At 41.1% G+C, this 26,044-nt stretch overlaps 1 protein-coding gene across 1 annotated transcript in view; it reads left to right on the plus strand.

Annotated features, from left to right (window-relative positions):
* Positions 1-5,136: 5,136 nt before the first annotated feature.
* The window catches only part of KCNK5 (potassium two pore domain channel subfamily K member 5), a gene marked incomplete at its 5' end in the record, with an annotated part of 32,816 nt that continues 11,908 nt past the window's right edge, over positions 5,137-26,044 (plus strand). Inside the window, one exon of the mRNA XM_082307314.1 lies at positions 5,137-5,322. Coding sequence (XP_082163440.1) covers positions 5,137-5,322 — 186 coding nt within the window. The remainder of the gene's footprint in view (positions 5,323-26,044) is intronic.

A 26,044-nucleotide genomic window follows, 5' to 3' on the forward strand; every position in this document is an offset into this window, starting at 1 on the left:
TTTGTTATCCACAAGACTCTGTTCACCCAAGAGGGAAAAAAAAAAAGCCATCAACATTCTCTCTCCCTTTCCTCTGCCAAAATTAATGTGGTGACTTTGTTTCTATAAAGGGAAAAGGTAGGTGGGAACAGCTCTTCAGGCATGTTGACTAACAAAACATGAGCACTACACGCTGGGCATGGAAGGGAGCCCGATGTGGATGTGGGAACTGCCTGGTCACACACAAGGCCCTCCATTGCACAACCTGGCACACAGACATGCAGCTGCGCAACCCAACCGGGAGACGGGGGAGGCCAACAGCTCCTTGAATCCTGTAATCTGCCCTTGTCATATTCAGGCAGATGCTGTAACACTGGAGAAGACTTTTGCACTCCGTGACACAAGATTGATGAAAGTTAATTTAAACTGGTTTGGGAAACAAGTCTCAGAGCAACGTGCAGACATTCGTCCATATTACTATACACAAACAGAATTTAACTCATTCTTAATGACACAAAAATATGACTCGACAGTGATGTTTTCCGTAAAAAAATAACAGATTGTTGCATTATGCACTAACTCTGTTACCATGGTGCTCAGCTAGCCTTGAGCATACTAGCTAGAATAATAATGTGCTCCAAGTATCATGATGGCAAAACTCAGTCTAGGACCAACACTGTCCGAGTTGGGGTTTTTTGTACAGCTGTATGCTGAACTGTCTAGATCACTGACATCAATGTCAGTGTGAAGAACTATCATAAGCTTTTGGTACCACCAGTGTTTGTCTGCAAGACTGAGGCCATGGTGAAGCAGAAAGAGAAGGCCAGAGTCTTTCTTTGTAAAACATTTTGAAGGAAACGGGGTTTCATCATCCAGTTCTGAAGATCCAGTAACTGCTGTGGATGGCTGAGGAACAAGGCAGTCAAGGAAATACAGCAGAAGAAATGTTGAAATACCTGGCTTTCCTGATGAAGACATTTCTGTTGAACACTGCAGGTATCTCAGTGAAAAACAGATGATCCAAATGCATATTTGTCCTTGAACACATTATAGCCATTCCACACAGGTATTGTACTCATCACCAGTTATTCATTAAGCAGCATGACTAACATCTGTCATGTGGTGTTTGTTCACTCATTATCTGTCCATGGGTGAAGAAGCCTGTTGCAGTGGTATGCAGGTTGTTTTGGTAAAGGTTTTTATTCTTTTTTATTATTATTATTTAGTATGTGTTACTGTACATTCAGGGCACAAAACGTGCTATGCATAAATACTTAGGCCAAGAGGTGTGAACAATCCCATGGAGAATTTTTGAACTTTCTACAAATGTCTCATATAAAATTCTGCATCATCTGCAGACCAGTCTTACCATTTCTGTACGCACCGGACTGTACCAAAGAAGCAAAACTGCTTGTCACGATAGTACACCCCTCAACTTACTTAAAACCATACATGGCTAGATGTATAACACTTGAAAGCAATGTTGGAGGTGTCCAAATTTCAATGAATAAAGAAAAGTGAAAGACGCAGAGTTGACAGGCATCACCAAGAACAGGAGCCATCAACCAGCCAAAAATAGACTTCCAAGTGAAAAATGGCAGAGGCTTGAAGAGAGGCTCATAGTTCGTACTCAGTACAACATGCAGCCTTTGACACTACATGACAGGTTTCCTTTGCCCAAATAAAGTCTTTTATTTGCTCCATCTAAAACATTTTCTGACATTTATTCATTCATTTCAGGCTGTTCTAGGAAACATCTGTACAGCAAATGTGTCTTAGACATACAGCTTGGATGAAAGAGATTTCCTTTTGGACTGGACAGCCTGAAATAATGACCTATGCAAATAATACAAATGATTAATACTTGTGGTATTGCTCACTACATTGCTATCTGCTGTTTCTCCCCTGATTTTTTAATGAGATTTTAAAGCCTTTGAGTGAATAACCTCAGCCTTTTCATTAACTTAGCTAGCATGAAAAGCTGTGGGGCCTATGTGGCAGGTGCTGTGGGTTAACAATAGGGGTACTGTTTAATCCAAGGGAAACAGAGAGTAGAAAAGGGCCGTGAATAGAAGGATATGGGATCTTTTATGAGGTCAGGAGAGGCATTTTAGATCAAGAGGTGCAAAGAGAGGCCAACTACAGAAAACATTCCTTCTTGCCACACTCTTGGACAGCAGCATGAAATTACGCCTTGTAATTTGTTCTGCAAAAGACAAAGGAATCAAAGCGAAATATCCAAATGCAAGAAGTTTGTTGATACTCAGAGGATCACCTCTACTTGCAGGAGTAGTTGGCTACGGTTCCCTGGGGAATAAACTATTCTTCTGGATGGTGTTCCTTAGCAGGCTCACCTCTTTGAAACTCGGAGAAACACAAGGAGACAGTCTAACAAGCGCAATAGCATTTCAACACAGGGGGAAAATGGTATGTGATTTACAGGTTTGTTTGTTTTTAAACACTGACTGACTCAGTTACTGAGAGCACTAATTATGCAATCAGTGATCGGGAGTTTAGAGTGGAAAGTAGAAATGTTGTTGAATCAAAATTGCAAACAAACTTTCTATAACATGCCTGAAAGTGGTTTTGCTCTCATCTGCGCTTTATAATTGCAGTAGGTTCAGGGTCATTCATGTCATTCCTTGTGCCTTTAAGATAGTGTTTCAGTGGTATAAATGGGCCTTTAGAGACTTAGAGACAGATGGAGAAGAGTACAGTTTCAAAATTTAATCAAATACCTTCTAGTTACAAAGCACAGATGTTCAGGGTCAGGAACACACAAGTGTAATATTGCTAAAACATGTCAGGCTACTGATGCTGCTGTTGGAATAACCTAACCATTTGCAGGTGACTCGGAAGGTGCGAGAGCACCAAAAGGAAAATTATATCATAGTTTGCCTATGGGAAGAGTTCTTTCTCAATACTTTCAGTCACTTGCCATAAGTATTTACATACCTTACAGTTTTTAACTTTAATTTTAAATCAGTGAGGCAATGATGGATGCTCACATTATTCATTTATGTGGCCAATGGCTTTTCAAGTTTTGCAAAGGTCTTGGGCCAAGTGATAACACCTGGGAATAATTTTCATGTGATAATTACACATCATGAAATTCTTTTCCTTTTAATTAAAAGTTCTGCCTTACAACTTCATGCAACATCCCCCATTTTTGCCTTAATAAAAAAAAGGTTACTGTAGTTTCTCTATGACACTCGTTATTTTTAAAATGTTTATTATGACGCCTTCTACTTGATCTCTCCTCTAGCACATATAAATGCCTTTTTTTTTTTTTTTAACTACTACAGTTTGGCAATCCTTTTCTCCTCTTAATGTTTCCTTTACATAACTGGGGAATCCCATGCAAAGAGAGTGATGCTGATCACGTAACATGCTTGTGGATTTTGTGGTTTCTCCAGTCCTGCTTTTAGGCTGCCAGGAACCTCTTGCAGATGTATTTTCACTAAGCACTATACACGTTAGTAGGAAGGACTGCTTAAGGGCCATGTAATTTTCTGTGGGCAATCTCACATGAGCATCCATTGGGCATGATTCAAAGTTTTACAGGTAAATGTCTGGATGCCTCCTAACCAAGGCAGTTCCTTTCCCTTCCACATGCTCTCCTTTTTGTTTGCTCATATTCTGTTGTGTGTTTTGTACTTTTCCGTTCTTCCTCTTCCTGTTTCAACTATGTCTGCGCAAGAAATTTCAGCTGGCTCATCTCAGCCCTTTGGTGTGTGGACTCCAGCTGACGTACCTATACATCCAAAAATCGTTACTGTTGATGCAGTTGGTAGGGACAACTCTATTTTTAATTTTTTTCCTCCTGTTGGAGGGGTGGGGGAAGCTGGAGAAGGCAGAAAATAAGTTATCCCCACAAAACCAGTATTTCTGAGATGAACCATGTCCACACCATGAGCCCTTTGTCATGGTGCATAACACGTCGCCCTAACTGGTCACTGACTTGTTCTTTCCCTGAACCATTTGACCCCATTTCCAGGCCCATTCATTCAAACCAGTTGGGTTGTCTTCCTTCTGCCTTGAAGTGAGAACATGGAGGAGCGTGCACTTGCGCGCAGCTGTAAGCCACTCCCGGGAAGGGCTTCATGAACATGGTGAGCTTCAAGAGAGCTTCTGCCCAGATGGGGTTTTGAGCATCTTGTGGAAAATCACTAGCTGGGGTCTCTCCCTCGCTCCCAAACTCGCAGGCACACACGCAGGTGTGTACAGGAACATTTATTTATTGAACGTACAAAATGCATGACGGGAGATACTGTTCCTGTTGTGAAGGATCTGTAATGTACACGTGTGGACAACTTCTCGGGGAAGGGGTGAAACCTGCCGACAGCCCCCCTTCTTTTCTCCTCGGAGCTCCTGCTTGCCTTCCCCCTGCGCTTCGCTGGCGCCAGGAAAGGCAGCTCTCGTTTCACAGCCTTCCAGCGCCGAAAACGAGAAACTCCGCTCAACCTGGCAGCACAAGGGAAAAAGTAAAATAAAATCGAGGGACGTTACCCCTTCTTCCCTTGACTCAAGGGAAAAATACGGAGGGGAAAACACGGCCCTGGGCGCAGGGACCAGCCCTGCCCGGCTGAAGGCGCCCGGGGCCGAGCGCACCTCAGCGGCCCCCACACCCGCTCCCAACGGCCGCGCGGGCAGGGCGGGAAGAGGGGAGGTCGCGGCCCCGCTCCCCTTCCCCCAGGCGGCCCCTCGCGGGCGGGCGGTGGCGATGGCCAGACCCAACCGCCGCTCTCCCGCCCCGCGGAACCGGCCGCCCCTCACCGGGACCGCGGGCCGGGCCAGCCCGCGGCGGGTCCGCCGGCCTTTCCCCCCCGGCGGCGGCCCCGCATGCGCGGGCGGGTGGGGGGAGGAAGCGGGAGGGCACCAAACTCAAGGAAGGAGGCAGTCGGGGGGAGCGGAGCGGAGCGGCGCGGAGCGGAGGAGGGAGGGAAGGAGGGAGGAGGAGAGAGTGGGAGGGGAGTGGAGTGTGCAAGACTCTAAGGGAACGCGGCGGAGGCCGGGAGAGGAGGCACGGCGGACGGCGGGGGAAGGCAGAGGTGTCAGGGGAAGGACAGGGCGGCTTCGGGCACCCACGGCCGCAGTGCGGGGCAGCCGCCCCGGCCCGCCCGCCGCGCTCCGCCCGCCCTCCCTCCCGCCGGCACCATGGTGGACAGGGGCCCCTTGCTGACCTCGGCCATCATCTTCTACCTGTCCATCGGGGCGGCGATCTTCGAGGTGCTGGAGGAGCCGCACTGGCGCTCGGCTACCGACGACTACAAGCGGCAGAAGACGGAGCTGCTCAAGCAGTTCCCTTGCCTGGGCCAAGAGGGGCTGGACAAGATCCTGCAGGTACAGCGGGCGCCGCGGGGGCTGTGGCTGTGGCGGGGCCGGGGCCGGGGGGGGCCGGCGGCGGCAGCAGGTGCTGCCGGGCGCCCCGGAGCGGAAAATACCGCGCCTTTGGGCGGGCGGAGCGCTGCCGGGCTGGAAAGCCGGTCGGCTCCCCGCGAAAACCTGCCCGTAGCGGCGCCCTCGCAAAGCCCGGTGCCTAAAAACTGCCCCTCGAGCGGGAGCGCGGGGAAGGCTCTTAATCATTCCTAACTACTTAATGATAGAGTGATTAAATGGGTCCGCGTTCCCTTCTCCCCCCCTTCCCCCCCAAGCGGTAAAGGAGCTCGGGGCTGATTTCGGTGCTAGCTGGCTGGTTTAGCCTCCTGGGGGCTGGAGGAGTCCACGCACGGAGCGTGCTCCCCGCAAGCCCGTCTGCTGCTGAACCCAGTTAGCCGTGAATGCAGCTCTTGTTGTAGCACCCAGGGTGGTTTCTTCTGCCTCAATGGATGTTGTGTTACGAGGAAGGGAAGGTGAAGCCAAGCCAACAGAAGATCCTCTTCTATTTGGTCTGATTTCCTTCCCCGACTCCTTTTTTTTTTTTTTTTTATCCCCTCCGTACTGAATACTCTCGTTGTGAGGAAAACGTGTCTGGGGGTCTGCGTGCGGGTCCCGGAGGTCAGTCGGGGTAACCGAGGCAAAGGCTCGCACGGAGGGATGCTTGCAACTCTTGCGCTGTTATTTTTACTTACGGAGAAGGACTTCTTTCCAAGCCATAAGGAGCTGATAATCGTCCTATCTCACTCGTCTGGCAGAATGCCTCTTCAAAACTAATTATTAATCAATAGTACGTATTAAATCGTAGAGCAGTATAAACTTGGTTAGTGCCTTTTTATGGAACTGGCATCCATTAAAACGCGGTGGCAAGCAATGGTGAACCATGAAAAATAGGCTGCCTGGATATGTGGGGCTCCAGTGGTGAGAATGAGTCATTTGGGACTTTATTTCAGAAATGTTTATATTGACTAGATCTTCTGGTCATTGTGTTTTGGATTTTTAATTATTTTATTTTTAAATTCACTGAAAGTCTATTAAGATGCTAAAATACAGAAGACTGGGAAAATGGCTCATTAGTTCTCTTGATGTAATCGATGCTATGCAAGCTTAGAAGAGGATATGGTTCTTGATCCTAAAAGTTTGCGGTTTAAGTTCTCTTTCTTCAGTTAGTGGCTGCTTTCTGTCTGCTTCAGATAGCAGAGCTTTCTGGTGGTAGTGTCCTTAGTGTTACCATCTTACTGCCCTATTAAATGTGTTGCTGTGGAACGGGAGGATGGAGGCTTGAAGCTGTAAAAGGATGTTCAAAAATGAAAGACATGCTATGTTTTTTGAGTATGCTTTTGCTGTTCTGGAATCTTACTGAAATCTTACTCTAGGTTATATCCCAAACCTTTTTTTAAGATCTTCAAGAAAAAAAAACTTATTTGGATTAGGATGTGCGTTAAGCCTGGCATGCTTAACTTGCTGCAGACATAACACAGAATCTAGATTCTGGCTCAATTTAGGATGAAATTCATGGTGGTATGAGGGAATCATTAGTGTGTGTGGTGTTCCCCACCTCCCCCCATCATCCTTATCACAATTAATCCTGAAGTGTCAGGAAGATTTTTCTTAAAATACAAAATGACAATGAAAAATTATTGGGCAGTTCATTAGAATGGACTGTACAATAAAGCATGCTGTAGAATGGGGAGGGGTGCAGAAGCAGCAAGGAGAGAAAAACATTAGTATAAGGCAAACTATGGCCAGATCAAAATATTTGGTTTGAGTATCTCTCCACTGCACAATGTGGAGGGCCTTCCCTCTTCAGTGCGTGCTAGCTCCTGGTGATATTCTCATATTCATGTGATTTCAGTTTTGCCTCTGTACTACTTCCAGTCATGCCTTACCTTCCATGTCCAGTCTTGCTGGTCTGATGATCCCGCATAGATATTCTGTTGTCATCTTAAGCTCAGGTTAGCTGAAATGTAAGTCTTACCTTGCTCGTATTTCACTCTTACTGGTAACTGGAAACTTCACTGCCTGCTTTCTTCCAGACTTGTAGTTTTGTTCCTGTTCTTATTCAACTTCTATGTGAGAAGTGATGGGAAGAAGGGGAGTGGCATTTCTTACAGAGGAGGATGGCAGGGTGAAATCTAGCCTAGCCGAAGCTAACTGGGGTGGGAGGAATCCTGTAAGGACATCAGGATTTCATCCTGAGTAAGCTGTAAAGTATATCAGAAATAGTCTTCGTAGTGGTCCTTTCTCAACCACTATCCATGCTGCTTCTGTTGGGTTCTGCTGAACCTTTAAAACATTACTAACCTCTGTTCTCTTTCAGCAAATCCTGATCATCCTGTTTTCATATTAAACCTCCAAATTTATTCTCTTACAATACATTCAGAATGTTGTTGATTTGAAAACATGCATTTCCACCCCCACCCCCAATCCCTACCTCTGTTTTGTTCCTCTGAGCTGCTTCTTCTAGCCTCTTCCATGACTCCCTGAACTTGTTCTAGGGATTTTGCATGGTTTGACTCATTTCTCTGCTCTTGTCTCTTTTTTTAAATGGCCTTCAGTCTTCATCTTGGAGCCTTTTCTCTCATTCTGCTTGCGGTCCTCACTGACACTCATGGGACTCTATAGAGCTACACTGAGCTTTGCTATTACTCCACTGATATTCTTTTTAATACCCCCATTTAAAACACACCGGATAAAGTTCTTCAACAAATATCACCAACTATAAAATTTTAAATGGTTGTTAGTAAAATGCAAGAATGCCAAGAAATGTTCAAGTTGAACTGACAATACCAATTTTGTTGCCAGAAGCAGCCTGAAAGGTGATAAGGACTGACTTATTCAGAGACCGCTCTCTCTGCTGCCTTTGTTCCCCACCCGGGTTAGCTCTTGTGTTCATCCGAGCCTAATGTTAGCTTTAAGTGCAATGGAAACTCTTGTGTGGAATGGCTACAAAGTTAGTTCTGTAGTGTGATCTTAACCACTTAAAAAGACAAGTAGGTTATCAGTGCAGACTCTCAATTCACATACAGACTTGTATCTCTGTACCAACAGTTTAAGTGATTAAGTGTGCTGTATTAGGTCAAATACTGTCTAAAGTTTATATTCTGTAATAAAGATTTCACAACAGATTACGGTAGAAATACAGTGCAATAAATGTTTATCAAAATGTGTTTAACGCACTTTCAGAAAACTCGCAAGCTGAGTATTGTAGCATATACTAGAAAGAAAGCCTTTTTCCCCAATCCTGAGACATGTCTAAAAATAAACTTGTTTTAAAACAGCTTTTAGAAGTCTCTTATGTGAAGAATCCATTTGCTTTTGATTATTGTAAGTACCATGTTACTTATCGTAAGTATATGGGGTAAAGAAAGTACTTAAACTCTTCTTGGAGTAATGCTACATAGACCCTGATTTTAAAGGTGACTCACTGCACAGTGTATAGGCTGGTTGCTACCTGCCCATGTTCTTCTGGGTAAAGCCGATTGCTCAAATGAAAATGTGGCTGAAGATGCTTCACATGACAATTTATGTAGGCCTCCAAAGACACTCAACCACAACCATGTATTGACGCAAGGAACTGTGTAATCTCTCTTTACTGTGTACAATTACCCTGGAATAGAAATATCTCATAGCACTGATATATCTGCAAAAATAAACATTCTTAATAGTGATATAACTGTGCCATATTTATCGCCATTGTAGAATCTTAAAAGTAGTGTAACACCTCTGTCTGTCGATAAAAGTCTATGGCTTGTCCTTGCCACTTGCTGCTGTGGCCTGATGTCTTGGGACTCTTTAGCATAATCTTGGGACTCTTTTTAGGAAGAGGACTGAGATCCACAGCAATGACACCTTCGCTTACCCTGCAGTAGGAATGAGTTTTGGAGACAGAAGCAAATGTAAGGCAATTCAGTCATTTCCCTCTTCTCCAGTTCCTTACTTTTACTCTTTATTGCTCCATCCCAATTGTGAAACATCAGCTTAGTGATAAAGGAGCTATTCATGCAAGGAGGAGCCTTCTTGACCCTCATGTCACTATTCACATAAGCAAAGGTTTGCAACTCTGGGCCACATCTTATTTCCTGTGAAATCTCTTTTGCTGGCCCACCACAGTCATCAAAAAATTAAATCCTTCCCATTGATAAACATCAAGGCTGGTGAAAAGAAAGGGAAGAATTTGAAGATGAGTGAAAATGGTCACTTTCAAAACAGAGCAATAAAATGAAAAGAGAAACTGCTGGCTTCATTTAGGAGATGCAGACAAATATACTAGTATGAGAACAAATAATGAGGTCTTTATTTGAAAAACATATAAGACTCTAAAAAGGCCTGAGAGATAACTTTAGAAACCTAAATGTTTAGACTTCAAGCCCAGTGCTGTGAACAAACATTTAGATGACTTTTAAGGAGAGCTTCTGCTAGGATATACATGGCACACAGGAGGATTATGCTAAAGGAAATAACAGTTAAGTGGCTTAGTAATAGTTTCTTCCCTCTGTTTTTTAAAGCCAGGATGTCTTCACTCACAAATACCAGCAGGTACATTTACAGGGTTTTGGTTTGTGTTTGAGGATGCTGAAGTTTGCTTCCAGTTTTGTTTATTCTTGGAGTTTCTCAGTTTTATTATGAAACTTTAAAAATATTCTCTGATTCTGAGTGCTGTTTCCCTCAATGCTTTACTTCCAAGCTGGTACCTCAAGGCTGAATTATATGTGTAGTACTCTTGAGAGAGTTTGCAAACTACAGTTTTCTTAAAAACTTGAGCTAGGTATTAAATGCTTTTCATTAGTTCAACATTCAATAAAGAGATTATGGCTTTTGCTTCTGCATTGTAGAGTGATTTGTTTTCCAATGTAAAGTTAATAGGGGCATATTTTTCATATTTTTTCCCTTCCCCTGTGTTCTTCAGGAAGTGGATAAATGAGGTTCTAGACTACTAAGGTTTGGTTGGGTGGTCTTTAACTTCCTGATCCCTTCCATCTAAGGTGTTGAAGGTGGGGGAGATAACTAGGATACTGAATTCCTTAGTTGGAATGCCAGATGAGCTGTCCCTTTCAAGACTAAGACTTTTGCATGGGCTGGACAAAGTAACAGCTGAGTAACAGCAATGTGAACAGCTATCAGACAAGGGCAAGTGACTGCCAGTGGAAAATCTTTAACTGCAAAGTTGACAACTACATCTAATACCTGTCATATAAAAGCTTGACAGTGCAAATTAAAGCTTATGCCTGAGAAATAGGTATTGCTAGCTTTTTCAAATGTGTATCTTTAGTTACGCACCCTCTAAGTTCAGCAGGGATGAACTGAGATGAAAATGTAGGACTGCTGTCCACAGTGCTCTGTGGCATCTCAGACTATGAGTTATGGATATTGCCACTGCAGCATTAGGAGAGGAAAGCTGAGGACAGGCAGTACTATGTTACTCCACAGCTTTTCTCTGTGTGTTTCTACATGCAAAATCATATGTAAGCAGGCGTGCTTTTCTGTTGTGGTTTTGTTTCCCTCCCGCCCCTGTTTAACCATTAAATTGTTTAAACTTTCTTGGAACATAGTTAAACAAAGCTGATAGTGCATACATTGCAACTCTGCTGATGGAGCAATAGCAATCGATCAGAAGTTATAACTTTCCTGCTATGGGCTTTTCCTTTTTCCTGCTATGGACTTAATCCTTGAGTGCTTGTAGTATGTTGTCCTTCTGTTACTTTAGGACAGAATGTTAGTATTGCCTGACATGTTACCTCTTGCTACTAGGTGTGTTTTTCTGGCAAGCTCTGCTCTAGAGACCATGGTATGCAAGAAGATTTGTAGGTTATCAACAGCTTGTTGTCCTAAAAGATCTTGGAACCCCTGCTCTGGTTCATGCTGTATATATGGTTATTGAAAGATACCTTCTATAGCCAGTGAAGATACAGTGTAATGATGACTTTGTACAGATTTCTGCTTTCAAAACAAATTGTTGTTTTTGCTGTTGATACTAATTAAACAAAATGAATTGTTTTGCTTTTCTCTGAATGCTGTTGACCTTCAGAGCAATCACATTTCATGCTGGTACTGCAAGTAGATGTCAACATAGTAACATACAATCAGAAACAAGCTGTATTGCAAGTGACAGTCAATAGTCTGATTAGCAGGGGAGCAGGTGAGAATGCTTTTGCGCTTTGGTGCTACAGACCTGCTGATCACCATGCCTGTATTTGCAGGGATTTTATTTTGTGCTGACTCTTGTATGATCCTGTGGATTGAATGCCTATGAGCAAGTAGTTAAATTTCTTCATGGAGTATATCTTTAGGTTTTGTTTAGTCCAAAATGAGTTCAGCTCATAAGCTCTAAGTCTGCTCTGTATTATGAAAAAAACCCATGGTAACAGGGGACAACTGGAAGAGTTGCACTCTTCATCTAAATTATAATACCACTGTGGTCACACCTGAAGCTCTTTATGGTGCTACAGATATCTTCAGGAGAGCCATGCTTAGAGGCAGATTGAACCCCTAAAATATGGCATGCAATATGCACTCTGCATTTTTGCTAGCTCTATCTATTGAAGGGATGGCTTAGGCTTGAAGGCATAGCTTCATCTTCCTTTATTTTCTGTCTTCATTCTGATTCAGGTTCCTCAACAGCACTGCCGGTTCTAGCGTCACTAGATCTTTTCTTTAAAACACCAAGTTCTTTAGCAGGGAACTTCAGACTAGCGTTTTGTTTTCTGTGTCCACCCATCTTATTTTATCATGCCTTTATATCAGAGGTCTTAGATATAGTGTTAATTATGTACTTACCAACATTTTAATTGTAGGCAAGAGAGATCCCTCCTAGGCATGCCTTGCCCTAGCAGCTCTATTTACAGTCAAATCAGTAAGGAAGTTATAATTTCTTTTTTTTTTTTTTCTTTTTTTTTTTTTTTTGCATTGTGTTGTGTGAACTCTAGTGGATCAAAGGCACTGTTAAGTGCAAAGTAGCTGCTGAAATGTTTTAAACCTCGTAGACTGTTTTCTTAAGAGAAAGAAACATGAGTGATGAAAAGGGAGTAGGAAACTAATAATAGGTTGTATGTCATAGCCTCTGAATGTGAAATCAAGTTCCTTTTCTAACAACATGTGTATCTGTAGTGTTTCTTGTGATGGACCTGTTTTTTTTTAACCCCTGTTGTGGGATCAGTTGCTACAGATCAGCCCATCTGTAGGATGATATTTCTGCCTTAATGAGAAGGTAGACACAGATCGTGATTGAGCAAACTGGCAAATACTAAATTGACTTTGTTCTGTGCCGGCGTCTTACAAATATTGTGTAGGCAGGTTCCAACTGCTGAGAAACAAAACCCAGACCTGTGTGTCTCTGAGGTTGCAACAGCTGCAAAAAAGTCCCAGTCGGACCTATCACAGGTCTCTGATCCTTCTTAACAACAAAGGTGTCAGTTATTTAACATTAATTTGGACTCCAGAGTAAGTCATAAGATTGTCAGATAATGGCAGCTAATGAGTGATAGCTAATGGAACTTGAAAATAATTCTGCAAAGGGTTGTGAAGGACCTGAGGTGGAAAGCATAGTCAGATATGATGGAGTATTTTTGGTGGCTTGGCTAAAATACTAAATTCATTGGTGATGACTTCTGTGTGTGACCTCTAAGTGCTTGTATTGCTGCTCCTCTTTTCTACTCCCACCCCACTTCAAGAGAGTAAAAAAGCTTTGGAGGAAAGTTGCTCAAGAAACATGTGTGGTCTTTTGCTAGAGAAACAGCAGCTGTAAGTATGTTTGTTCTGGCCTATGAGGGAAGCGAGGCGGATGAGGCTCCTCCAGGCACCAAAGAAACAGGAGAGGTGTTTGCAGCCAAGCAGCTGTATAAAGAGAAGGGGTCTAATCAAACTCACTGATGGTACTGACTTCTCCCATGGCTTCTCTTGCAGCAGTCTGGCTGGAACCCTGACCCTGCTACATGCTCAGCTGTTAGAGTTGCTGCTAACCAGCTTCACAGACTGTAAAGCAAATACGTTAAAATCAAGTTAAATAGTTGAACTACGATAACTTGCCAGTTAAGTTAGAATTTCAACCTTCAGGCCTCTGTATGTGGTGCGTACGTGACTGCAAAATGACAGAGGGCATTTCTGTAATCAACGCTTGCGTTGTTGGCACAAGGGTTTCTGAAGGGCACTGGAGTTTATACTTAGAAAATCACTCTTTTTTTTTATTGGTATCAGTGCACTCTGAAAGCTTTTCACCTGTGTCACTATCAATTTGCCCCTTTAAAATAATACTTGCATGTTTCCAACTTAAATTTTTTTTTACAGCTTTTGGGGTGGAGATGAGAAAGGAGAGGAAGAACGAAAAACTTCGAAGTTGCTTCTGTTGTAGCAGCAAAACCAGTAGCTAACTTTATTGTGTCTGTGCATGACTTGTTACAGTAATATTAGATTTTTCAAGGTAGTATCTTAGCTGGACTGTGACTGTAGGATAAGTGTGCTTTTTCATGAAGTTGCTACATAGTCTCTGCAAGGTCCTAAAGCTGTCAACTTGATTGATGAAACGAGCATAGATGTCTTTATCTTACATGTAAGAGAAGTAAAATATAGTTCACCCCCTAAGAGTGCCTTGGCTTTATTTGCATGTGTTTTAAGAATGCTTGCTGAGCTCTGCTACAGTTAGACAGTTGGTTATTTGGACAGATGTCCCCACAGCTGGCTGCTGTTTCTTGTTGTTTCCTAGCAGAGAAACAGTACAATAAAGTAGTTTCACTCTAGGCATTGAATAGGTGCTTTCAGCTGAATTCTGTGCATCTTTCTTAGGAAAGCAGTCTCACTTATTTGAGGTAACTGCAGCTTTTCTGTGGTTTTGATGACTTTCTGAGCATCTTGTATGCCGAGCAGCTTTTAAGCTTGAGTGTTCTCTACTTAGCAATGTGCAAGTGCTTCCTCTGTGTCAGCTTCTAAGAAGGTAATAGATGCTTGCTGAACAGTTAGGGATGTCAGTTGCAGGAAATCCAGGCTAGGAAGGAAAAGAGCGTAACAAGCAGAAGGCAGCAACTACAGTGCTTCTGCCAGCTGATCCCTCTTCCCTTTAATACAGTGGCAAGAAGATGGCAGAGTAGTTTGGCTTTCATACATCCTCAGGGATGGGACAGCTGAGAAGTGACAGGGCACAGAGTCTGTTAATTACCTGCCACATGTCAATGCTGTACATTACCCTTTGCCTTCCACTTGTCTCGTGTTAGATGTTTAGGAGTGACCTGCAAATATATGGGAGGCTTTATGAATCTGGCAGTGTGCACAGTTTGGTAGTCTTAAAGTTGAAAGATTTTTCAGTTGACTAAACTTGCTTTTTCACTTATTCAAAACATTTTCTACAGGATATATGCAATGACTTGTTTACCATTGAGTTTTGCCCAGGAGCTAAATGTGATAAGGGACTCAAAGATTATTGAAGAATTATTGAAGCAGTATCTGCTCTGCTTTTTGTCAAAGTTATTGATTGGAAGCTGTCTTGGGAAGAAAGACCCTTCTGTGTACTTAGTAATATAGTGCTGAACATAATAAAATAGCAGAACATTGTGTTCTAGTGTACATGTTGTGTGTGTGTGGTTTTTAATGTTGTACTGTTCCTGCAAAAATGGGGTTTGTGTGTATGCTGACACAACTGTGTTTTAAGGAATATTCTAATGCATAGACTGCTCTTACCAGCAAACTGATGTTATTACCAGTCTCACTTGCTCACCCAGAAGAAGGAAAAAGATAGACGAGGTTAAGTTATGCTATTACAGGTCTGAGAGTGTCTAGATCAGACTGTTTGCCAGCGCGCTTATCGTAGTTACTGATCGCACTTCTTTCCATCCTGCCATAACTGTGCTGGCAGATCTCTGTATCTGTATTTGAAAACGTTTGTCCAGAGCAGCCTCCTTTCCTTCCCTAATCCTCCTCAAAGATCAGCTAATCTAGTGTTGAAGGGATTCGTAGTAAGTAACGTTACAAAATTTTGTTCCAGGTTAAGCCCTGGATAAAGCTAAATACATAGTAACAGAAATCTCAAAGCAAATAGCGTTTCTGTGGCAGGTTTTTCCTCTTTTGTTACTCCTCTTAACATAAACCCATCACCTTGCTATTCATACAAAGCATGCTGTCCATGGTGACATTGGAAGCCTGCCTTGCTTTGCTGCCTTCTCCTGCTGTCTGATGGACCGATACAGGGAGAGAGACTAGTGTGGCTGAGGTTATGTAAAGTTTTTGGTTGGCCCTGGAAACTTTGTTTGTTTGGCTAACAAAGTGAGTTAGTAAAGGTCCTACCCCGAAGACTTAAGAGCCAACAGCGTGACTCTTTCTTGCTCCTGTTCTGTAGTTCAAAAGTCTACTTGATTAAAAGTGTCGTTACACTTAGTACTGTGCTCCACCCAAGTCTGATCACTTTTAGTTTTGTTTCATTGGTTTGATGCAATTGGGACAAATAAGACTTTTATTCTAGCATGTGTAAGCTCACTGAACTGTCACACAAGTAACAGTTGTTTTACCAGAACCTGCATTTTGTTTTGTTTTATTAAACTTGTTTCTCCTTAAGATAGGTTGTTAAATAGGAAATGAGGTGTGTGATGCTACTAGCACACTTTGGCAGCAGCTTCTAGTTTGTCTTCAGCGAAGCAAGACCTTTAATGTTGCGTACATTTGGGGATGAAATACAAAAATGCTTGTGAAACCAAAAGCCTGTAATATTTTGGTCCTAGCTACTAAGAAACAAACTCCAAACAGTTTTTAGGGTGTTCTAACAAAGTGACTTTCTGTAAATTTCTTAATCTGAAGCATGTTTTTATGCATGGCTATAAATGGGAGAGAGCATAATAGGCTTTTTAATGCAATATTAATTTATGCTGCAATTCATTCACTGAGTTCAAAAGCTTATTTAGGCCTCTGTAAGCAAAGTTGTCAAGCTCGGATCACCTGTGTTTTGACTTGTCCTAATGAACTATTCTTATACACTGAAAGCATGGGGGCTGGGGGAGAGAAGCTCTGTTTTAAACTTGGCTTCCCCTTTTACTTCTCCTTTGTAGTATCAAGGCTCTTCTGTCCAAATATTCCAGTTTACACCATTTTATGGGTGAGTGAAAATCTGCGAGGATTAACTAGATTGCTGGGTTGCTGATCCAGGTCTTGAGGCCTTGTTTGAATAAGGGAACAAAAAATAGCAACACTTCAAAGATCCGGTCCAGCCCCTCCACATCTACTAAATTAATCTCAGTAAACTGTTTTTATTGACACTAGGATTGTTTTGGTTTAATTTAAATCTACTTAAATCAATTGCAGCTAAACTGAAATATATTATTTTGGAAACTCAGACTGCTGCATGGGTTAGCATCTGCTTATGCAATTGGTACCAATTCTGTTGCAATATCCTCATGTAAACACTGTCTGGTTCTAACCCTGCCTAACATAGGTCACTGACTGGTGTGAGGGCTTGATTAAACTCTTGACTCTTCTGCTTCCATTTTCTTATCTCTAAAATGGGGACAACAGCATTTTCCAAAGCCCTTTTAAAGGGGAGTTGGCTACATTAGTCACCATGTATGTATTCAGATAGGAAGGAAGCCTAATCTGCTATTATAGATTATTTCAGCTGATGCAACGTAAAAGTTGTTGAAATACTTTTTTTTTTTTTTTTTTCCCAACCAAGGAAAAGGTGTTATAAGCATGTCAGCACAGAAGCCCTCAAAATTAAGCTGTATTAATGAAAGCTATGAAATCATCTGAATCTGTTTTATTTCTGAATGAGAGTAATCGGAGGCCAAAGAAAAGTTGGGGCACTCAGCATCTGCAGAACAGCTGCAGTTCTCATGCAGCGTAACCTTTAGTTAATTTGTCTTCAAAACATGTCTATGTGGAACTTGGGAAAGTGAAAAGGAAACAGTTCTGTAATTGCATTAATCACAAGAGCAAGGGAATGCTGGTAAAGCACTGAATATGCTTTTCATCAAAATAGTTTATTAATTAGTTCATTAAACTGGAATCTAGTCCCAGGATTAATATAATAGGGGAAAAAATCTGTATCAACTGTTAAATTCTGTAGTCATGATCTGTCAAAGAAGCCAGCTGCCTTTTCAAAACTGTTGGTTTTTACGTCCATTGCACATAAGTGGAAAGGAGAAATAAAGTTATGCAGCATTAGTTCATTCAAGCATAGGATTTGCAAGTATCACAAATAGGCAAGCTTCAGCATTCAATTCTGCAGTGACAAAATAGTTCCAGTTAACTAATTTGCTGAATTATGAGTTTCACCTATTATTTAACTCTGCAGAAAGCCACGAAAAGGAAATAACCTTGTTGATCTCTTTCCATTAATATCCCTCACATTGTTTGTCCTATGAATTATGACTTATAGGAAAATTAACTGTCCATGCTATACATCATACACAAGCATGTCTTAAACAGTGCATACTGTAAAAATATTGACATGCCGCCAAGAGGTTAATATCCCTACAAATTAGAACTTTTTTCCAGAGGAAACAGTAACACCTATTTGTACTGCAGAATGGAAGTAGAGCTCCATTTGTTCAAAAGATTTTTTTTTTTTTTTTTTTTTTTTTTTTTTTTTTTTTTATAATGGGCTCTTACCACCTAGGTCTCACTTGACTTCACGTTTCATCCTAAAACAAACTATTCCAAAACTTCAGGGTTTATTGCGGAATTAATCCATTCTCTCATTACAGTAGTTTACCCTTAGTTGTCTTTTTCACACAACTGGGCTGGGAGGTCACTAATAAAGCATGCTGTTAGCTAGTTGTTAAGGCAAAGAGAAGGTTAGCAGCAGGACAGCAAGGGTTAGTAGTGAGGGGAAACTTCATCATTCAACTGTAATGGTTCAATTTGCAAAAAACCCTCAAAATTCACCATGTAGCAGCTTACAACTGTTTGATTTCTGATCAAGCAGTGGCTTTCTTCTGCACTTTCTCTTAGGGGCTTGATTGCATGCTTGATTTCATTTCTAAGAATGAAAACTGTGGATGTGGCCACAAGAGAGTTCATTATTACACATTTAAGGTACAGAAACAGTAATAAATGTTTCCAAAGACCTGGCTATTCACAGCTTTTCTGTCAAGTCAGGTGAGCAATGCTGGCTTGGCCTCAACTTGCCTTGGTAAGGAAGAAGGGGCATGTGCTTAGGTCCAACCTTGTTTGGGCTGAGCATCCTTTTGTGGCCTTATTCTTGAATTTAATGCGTGAAAACTGAAGCCTCAGACTTAGGCATTCCTTTCAGCAGAGGTAGTTTGGGAAAGCACTGGGGAGTTTCCACGAGGATGGAGAAAAAGGCAAAACACAGAACTTTTTGCAGACTGCGAAATTAATAAGCATTATCCAAATCCCATCTGGGCAGAGTACAACAGGTTTCCAAACACACATGTACATGGTGTGAGGACTTTTTAGAAACCACTTACGTGTCTTTTGACTGAGAATTTCTCAAACTGCCTATTTTTAAAATACTATTTTGTAAAATTTATGATGGAAAGCTGCAAGGATAAATATAACTCTTGCTTTGCTTTTTTCAAAAGAACAAAGACCTACCCTTCACTCCCACCCCGCCACCCCGTTGTGCAGTGTTTCTGCTGCAATCCTTGATTAGTGTTCTGTTTCCATTATCAGCTGGAATATTTTAATGCAAAATTTGCTTAATCTGAAGAGGATAGCTCTTGTGTTATGTCTGTAGCTGTAGACGTAACAGCCATCTGTAAACCTTCAGTAGAACAGCACTTTGTACAAGTAAGTGCAAATTATCATTACAAAATTTCTAATCTTGACTTGTACTTCTCTTAAATGTGGCCTTAAGATGAGGCTTCACAAAATCAGTAGGGCAATGTGTCCACTTTGTAGAACCACTAGCGTACTCAGTAAAGGAAATAACATGTATTTTATGATGCTCGAGCCTCATTGAAAGACCTTTTTAAACTCGTTAGAAGTCTGCCAGGAAAAAACATAAATCAAGTTGGTGCTGCAAAAGTTTTGGTGTTCTATTTATCAGTACAGTTGTTTCTTTCCAAGTAATTTGTTTTACTCTTTAGCACTTATCTCTCACCTACTCTGCATCGTGTCAGTCCCTGAGGAAGAACTTCTGCATGCCTTTGAATGGTGCCACAGAAAATGGTGAAATTGTTTACTCTTTCTCACAACTTCTGTCTGAAGAACTCCCCTCTTACTAGGAGGATTTTACAGTAGGACAATAATATGCTCCCTGATGCATTATAACTGTAATAATGATTTTGGATCCAAAATCTTACCTGTAACACCACATTGTAGAAATATTTAAATTAAACTAAACCAATCACTGTTAAGCTGGATCTTGGTTTAGACAGGGAGGTTCATCTACACTACCAGGCTGAATGCTTGTATTAAAAACTATTGTATAGGTTGGGAACCTGTTTTAATTTACAGGTTAATTTCACTCACACTCAGTTTTTTTGTTTTATTCTTATACCAACTTTGGGTTTTGGTTTCAATGGCTTTTGTTTGTGGTTTTACATTATAGTTTCTGACGTAGTACAAAAGAAAGCAATGCTATTCCCTCTCAGCCTTTATTTTTGCAGTACAAATTGCTTTGGCTGACCTATAATAGTCTCCTCATTCTTCTAGCCCTTGTCTGCCTCTTCCCATTTCTTGAAGGCGGATGACCGGAATTGTAGAAATTGCACCAGCTAAGTTTCACCAGTGCTTTGCAGAATGACAGCAAGACATCACGAAAGAGATTTAAAGCTTCTGGCTGTTCTTCCCCTTTTGTTTTTATTGATGTGCTTCTGTTGTTGAGGTGCCTAAACTGTATGACTGGACTGATGGGATGTAATGAAATAAATGTATTCCCGTTGCGTTTACTGGTTATGATAGCACTTTTATGTCAGAGAATAGGAAAGGAGAGACAGAATAAATTGCAGTGGGTGACTAGGACATCTTAAAACTGACTTTAAAAATACCCAATTTTTGAAACATAGTTCTTCATTAAGGTATATTATGCTTGAAACTAAAGCAGTAATGATTTAGTGTACAATTGGCCAGGACTGTTTTTACGCCTCTCAAATCAGCTGAGCAATAAATGTTTGAAAAAGGTGTTTATATGTTGAAGGCATGTCAAAGTCTATAATGTCACCAGATTTACAGGGTGCCCAAGTACATGGGTAATATGAAGGAAAGGTCTGGTGCCATCCTTGCTAATGGCTGAAACGATGCCAGTAAATGACTCTCAAAGATACAGCCAGTGTGCCAGTTGATTGCTCTGTCATTTACTTTTTTTAAGCTTACAGCACTGCTAGGGCTTATCACAACTTATGTGCTGCCTGTATAAGACCTTATCTTCTCTAAATAAAATTGATGACAAAACCTATATTGCTTTCAAGGGCAATAACATCCAATTTCAAGATACAGAAGTTCTGGAACTCTCCTCTTACTTCAGGCTAATTGAAGGAGAGATTCGTTTTGTAGCATAGACTGAAGGAGGAAATTACAGAAACTAGATCAATTTTAGGCTGTATTTTGCTAGTCTGCTCTCTCTTGTGGAAGAATATAATTCAACGAAGGCAGGTGGTTTTCCAGTGGTTCTCTTCTACAGGCAGGCGTTGCCTACTGTTAAATCAACACCCTTTCCTGCAACCACTGTTTTTCTATTAATTTTCAGATACTGTAGAAGTTGGGGAAGTTAGAAGGGTTAAGTGGTACATTTGTTCCCCGCCCACTTGTTTGTCCCACTGGAGATAATTCGCTGGTCTTGTCAATGGTGATTAGTTCCCAGGATATTTTCCATTAACTTTAAAACTCTCAGCCCTTGTTCTCCATGCCAAGGGACGAAAAAAAAAAAAAAAACCAACCCAAACAAAAAAAACCAAACCAAGAACAAAAAAACAAAACAAAACAAAAAACAACCAACAAACAAACAAAACCCAAAAACCAACCAAAAAAGAGTGCACTTGCATCTTGGGAAGCATTATGTCCTCAGGCAATCTCTCGTGATTACATTTATTACTCAGCTGTAACTTTCCATGCAAAACTCAAAAATATCAATACATTTTGTGAAGCTTATGTTCACCCTGGTGGAAATGAAGATATGATGGTGCTAGTTACTAGTGCTGACTGAGCAGGTAATCTTGCAGTACGTTAGAGCAATACTAAGACTTTGTTTCTCCAAGTAGAAGCAACCCTCAGGACTTGTTGTAGCTAGAGTAGAATTCATTGCAGTGATCAGCATTTCCATCTATATGCACTACTAAAACGGTCAGCACGTGAATGTCTGGTTTTAATTGGGGGGGGCAGGGGGAGAGAGGAGAGAAGAATATTCAATATATCTAATGTTGGCACTGTAGAAGTGCTCAAGGTATTTGTCCTCACTTCTTCTGTGTCCTGTTTCATCCTGCTCATGCTTTGTCTAATTTCGATCATCTTTCCAAGCAGGGAATAGCTGGCACAATTATTTACCTTCTCTATTCCAAAGCAATAATATGGAATTAATTTGACTGCAGACTCACAAATTGTTTCCACTGGACTGTGTCCTGAGGCCTCCAGACTCATAAATATTAGCCACAATTAAATTTTTTATGAGTCTTTCAGGTTCAAGCAAGTACAAAGATGGTTCTTTATGTCTCCTCTAAATTCATGATTTATTGCATGACCTTCCGATAACAAGCTAAAAGCGGGGCAGAGCATGTATCTTCTAATTTTGCATGTAAAAACCTTTTCCCCCCTTCTTGTTTTTCACTGAGTAGAGCTATTTCTGGTTAATAAATTGAGATTGTGCTTGAAGAGCATGCTTGCTTCTGCCCCATATGGGTTAATTAATAGATTGCCTTTCTAAAGGATGACTTAATCTAGTTAAATTGTAATCAAAAAACAAGAAAACAAATGAACACTTAACAGAATGAAATAACAAGTGTTCCTATCTGTGACAAATATGCATTCTCTGCCCTGGTTCTTTTTGCCAACTAGGAAGCCTATAGAGTAAGAGAACACAGTGGCAAGAAGAGATGCCTGTGCCTATATTACTGTCTTTCCTGAGAATGCCCTTCGCAAGTTAAACAAATTATTTCCTCTCTTCACTGGGTTGTGAGTGTCAGCAGTTATGGGTTAAGAAAGCTTGATGCTTGGTCCCTGTTACAAATTTGTCTTTTTAATATTGTTCCCACACACACATTGCACTTGCAAAAAGGTAAAACAAAACCCAGGAGAAAAAAAAAAAACTGGAGTGCCCAGACTTATTTAAGTCTCCACTCTGTTCCTTTTAAGACTCAGTCCACTGAAGAACTGCCTGCGCTGTTTAACATGCATAATTGGTGTCAAAATAATGATGCTGGGGTGGGGGGAGTGCTGTCATCAGTGCTTGGGAGAAGGTGAGGGAAAACTCCTTTCCACTTAGCAGGACAGTTAGAAAGAAGGTCTCTTCCACAAGGTCAGGATGGATTTTTAGGCCACTAGCCTAATAAAGGTAGGGATTTGCAACAGTATTATCTCTTCAGTTTTATTTATGATGGCATTGCATCCAAATGCAAGTGCTTTTGAAAAATTTTGCTCACAACATTTTTGGAAAGTCCTGGAGTCTGTATGCAGTAGTACGCTAACCCATAGCAAGGATGCTCTTGTTTAAATCCTCTCTGTACGTACAGGTTATTCTGGGATTGGGTAGTGCAAATTTTAAAAAGAACAGCTAACCTGATATAACCTCAGGTGCAAATAGGAATTCATTGGCTTATCCAACAAACTGTCTCTTTCACAGAGATACCTTAGAGCTCACTGTTGAGCAGTTCCAGTTTGCTTTGGGATATATCTGTGTTCTTCCTCAGTTCTGAGCACCTAAATAAACCTCAGATGAAGCTTCCTCAGAACTACACTAAATAGCAAATATTTTCCAGCTTAAAAGTAAGCGTGTAGGGTTAAGATGTGAATGCCTTCTAGTCCCTCCTCAAGCACGGTCATGTTCTTTGAAGGACATACACAGGCTTCCTTTACAGCAGAGTGATGCAGTTATTTAGTCAAGCGTATTTTCCCTCTGCTGAAGACCACTTCTGTGTTTCTCTGTGTTTTGTAGTATCTTGTATGCCTAACTGTGTTTAGTGCTGTGATCTTCAGGTGTTCTTCCTAGACAGCCTGTTCTGCTTTTCTGGTTAATCAGTAAATTTAAAGGAATCCGCAGCTCTAATCCATGGCTTTCTTCATAGCATGTACTTAATTACTTTCATTGGAATCTGGTTTCAAAGTCCAGTACAAGACAATGTATCCCTCACTGTGCTTTGTCCATCTAATAAAACTAGCAAGGCTGCTTTAAAAAAAAAAAAAAAAAAAAAAAAAAAAAAAAAAAAAGGCAGCAATATGCACATTGAAGTCTAGGAACACGTTTTTCCCCAATACTTTAAAAAAAAAAAAAAATCAATAAAGAATTGTGACAAAACAGCCTAATTAAGAAATCAAGACCAAGAAGCATGTTAAAAGCCCGCTGGGTGTGCTGTATTTTAAATTAACAGACACAAACTATGTCTGGTTTACTGTCCTGTTATATAACAAAACTATGCAAAGTAAAAACCAGGCATGTATTTACGTGCATTCTTTAAATATCAGGCTTAGATGTAGGGACAGCTCTGTATTAAGTGGCATGTGCTGGAGGCTCTATTAGGTAAGAAAAGGTATGCTTAGATGAAAGTCCAAGTTGCTGACAGACCAAAGTTAAGCGTAATGAAGGGAAAGCAATAGAGTGTCTTGGTTCTGTAATTCATTTATGCATTGAGAAGCACTGTTGCATGAATAGAATGAAACACTGAGAAGTTGCCTGGGTAAACGAAGAATCAACAAGGTTAGCTAAGCTTTCTCTGCGGAGCAAGTTCAATCTTGTTGTATAATCTTTTGGATAAAACATGGTATCTGCAGTGCATTTGACCTATATATGTAACTTTCTATTTTGTATGCTAGGATACTGGTGGATTGTTTAAAGTCACTTTTAGTAAATATAAATAACTTTTGTAATTGCCTTGTTAAAAAACCAACCAACCAAACACTGATATATTGAAGCAGTTAAAAAAAGAAGAGTTGAGGAGAACTTAACTAAGCTCTCCTTTCTCTGAAGCCTGTGGAAAACTGACAAGATAACATTCTATCTGCTGTATTGGTAGGAGTATGAAAATACTATCTCATTTTGGATTAAATCTTGCTATTGCTGGAAAGAAAACCCTCCCCTGAAATATGTAAACCCATATTTTGCCAGGATTTTTTTTCCCAAGTGGGAATTTTCAAAAGTTTGCCCTTTGATAGGAACTGTATTTTAAGATTAAACTGTTGATTGAAAAATGCAAAATATGTTTTTACTTTCAATAACACTTAATCAACCATTTTATAAATGCAGTGCGTGACAGCAAGGGGAAAAATTGTCCCTTGCTGTTTGTAGTTGATGTATGTAGGAATGTAAACACTGGGACTAACACTTGCTTTCCAGGGTTTGATTTTATTTTTGTCCTAGTTCAATTCGTAGATAAGAAGGAAGGAATCCCGTATACCCATATTGATCTCTCTAGCTTTTTGGGTTATGTTCATGTCCGCTTTTGGTTAGGTTTGTTATTTACATCTATCCAACACCAAACGTGAGGGTTGTGGGGTTTTTATTCTTTTAGATGTAAAAGTTAACATTATTCCCTCAATGCCTACTTTCTATTTTTTGACTCCATTTCAACTTTGGCCTTGCGATAGGTGGCTACTGGCCATAACCCCATTGTGTTATTAGAAACAAACTGCTTCTGCCTTGGGTTTTACATTTGTTAAAATAGACTGTACAAGTTCTAGGATTAGCAATAGTCTTGGAGAACCTAGCAACTCTTAGTATAGGCTAGCTGGGAAAAAATGCCATGCACAGCGGTTAACTAACTGTGGATTCACTGCTGCATGCTCAGTTGATTTGGAATCAGACTTGTGTAGTCAACTGATGTCCTCTTTAATAAATGTGGAATTTATTAAATCCCACCACTTTTCTCTAATGCAGGTGTTGCTGACTCATATCCTGCACCTCTTGCCCCAGCCACCTTCCAAATGTTCTCTCTGCGTAGGTCAATAAAGGACAGTAAAACTTATACAGGTTAGCAAGACACAAGGGTGTTGCCTATTAGACCGAGACAATGTGGTTCACTTGTCTTATTTTTCTTTCTGCAAAAAAGGTCACAAACTATTCCCCACAGAAGTGAAGTAGGAAATCCAGGACTCGGCTAAAAGACTTCTTTTTACATCTGGCATGGTTCTTGTCCTGACAAACATGAAATTCATATTGTGAACACAGATAATGCTGAGGGGGAAATGAAAGGTCAGCTATCCTAAGTCCTGCTGGTTAGCGTAGTCCTGCAGAGACTGTCAAGTGGCTAAGGCACCCTGAAAAGCTTGTTTGCCTGGCCCGGTGCACTGGCCCTGGTCATATGCCAGCGTGATTAAGTCAGCTGGGAACTCGGAGTCCAAGTGAGCAATCAGGATAAGCCTGTCATTACACTAGAGATGGGGGTGAAAAAAAGGATGGCAGGAACAACAAGTGTATGCTTTTCTGGTGACTTTGAGCTGCTCTGGAGGGGTGGATAGTTACTACCATCCTTCCCTGGAAACTCTTGCCTTGAGCAGATTACATATGAAATGTGGCTGGCAGAAATACGCATGTCCAAGGGTGCCACTGTTTTGTATTCTAGGCTGTGGCTTTTTGTATTCTAACCCTCAAAGGATTTCTTTTTTTGTC

This window comes from Platalea leucorodia (assembly GCF_965183815.1).
Source record: "Platalea leucorodia genome assembly, chromosome: 3".
Taxonomy (NCBI): Eukaryota; Metazoa; Chordata; class Aves; order Pelecaniformes; family Threskiornithidae; genus Platalea; species Platalea leucorodia.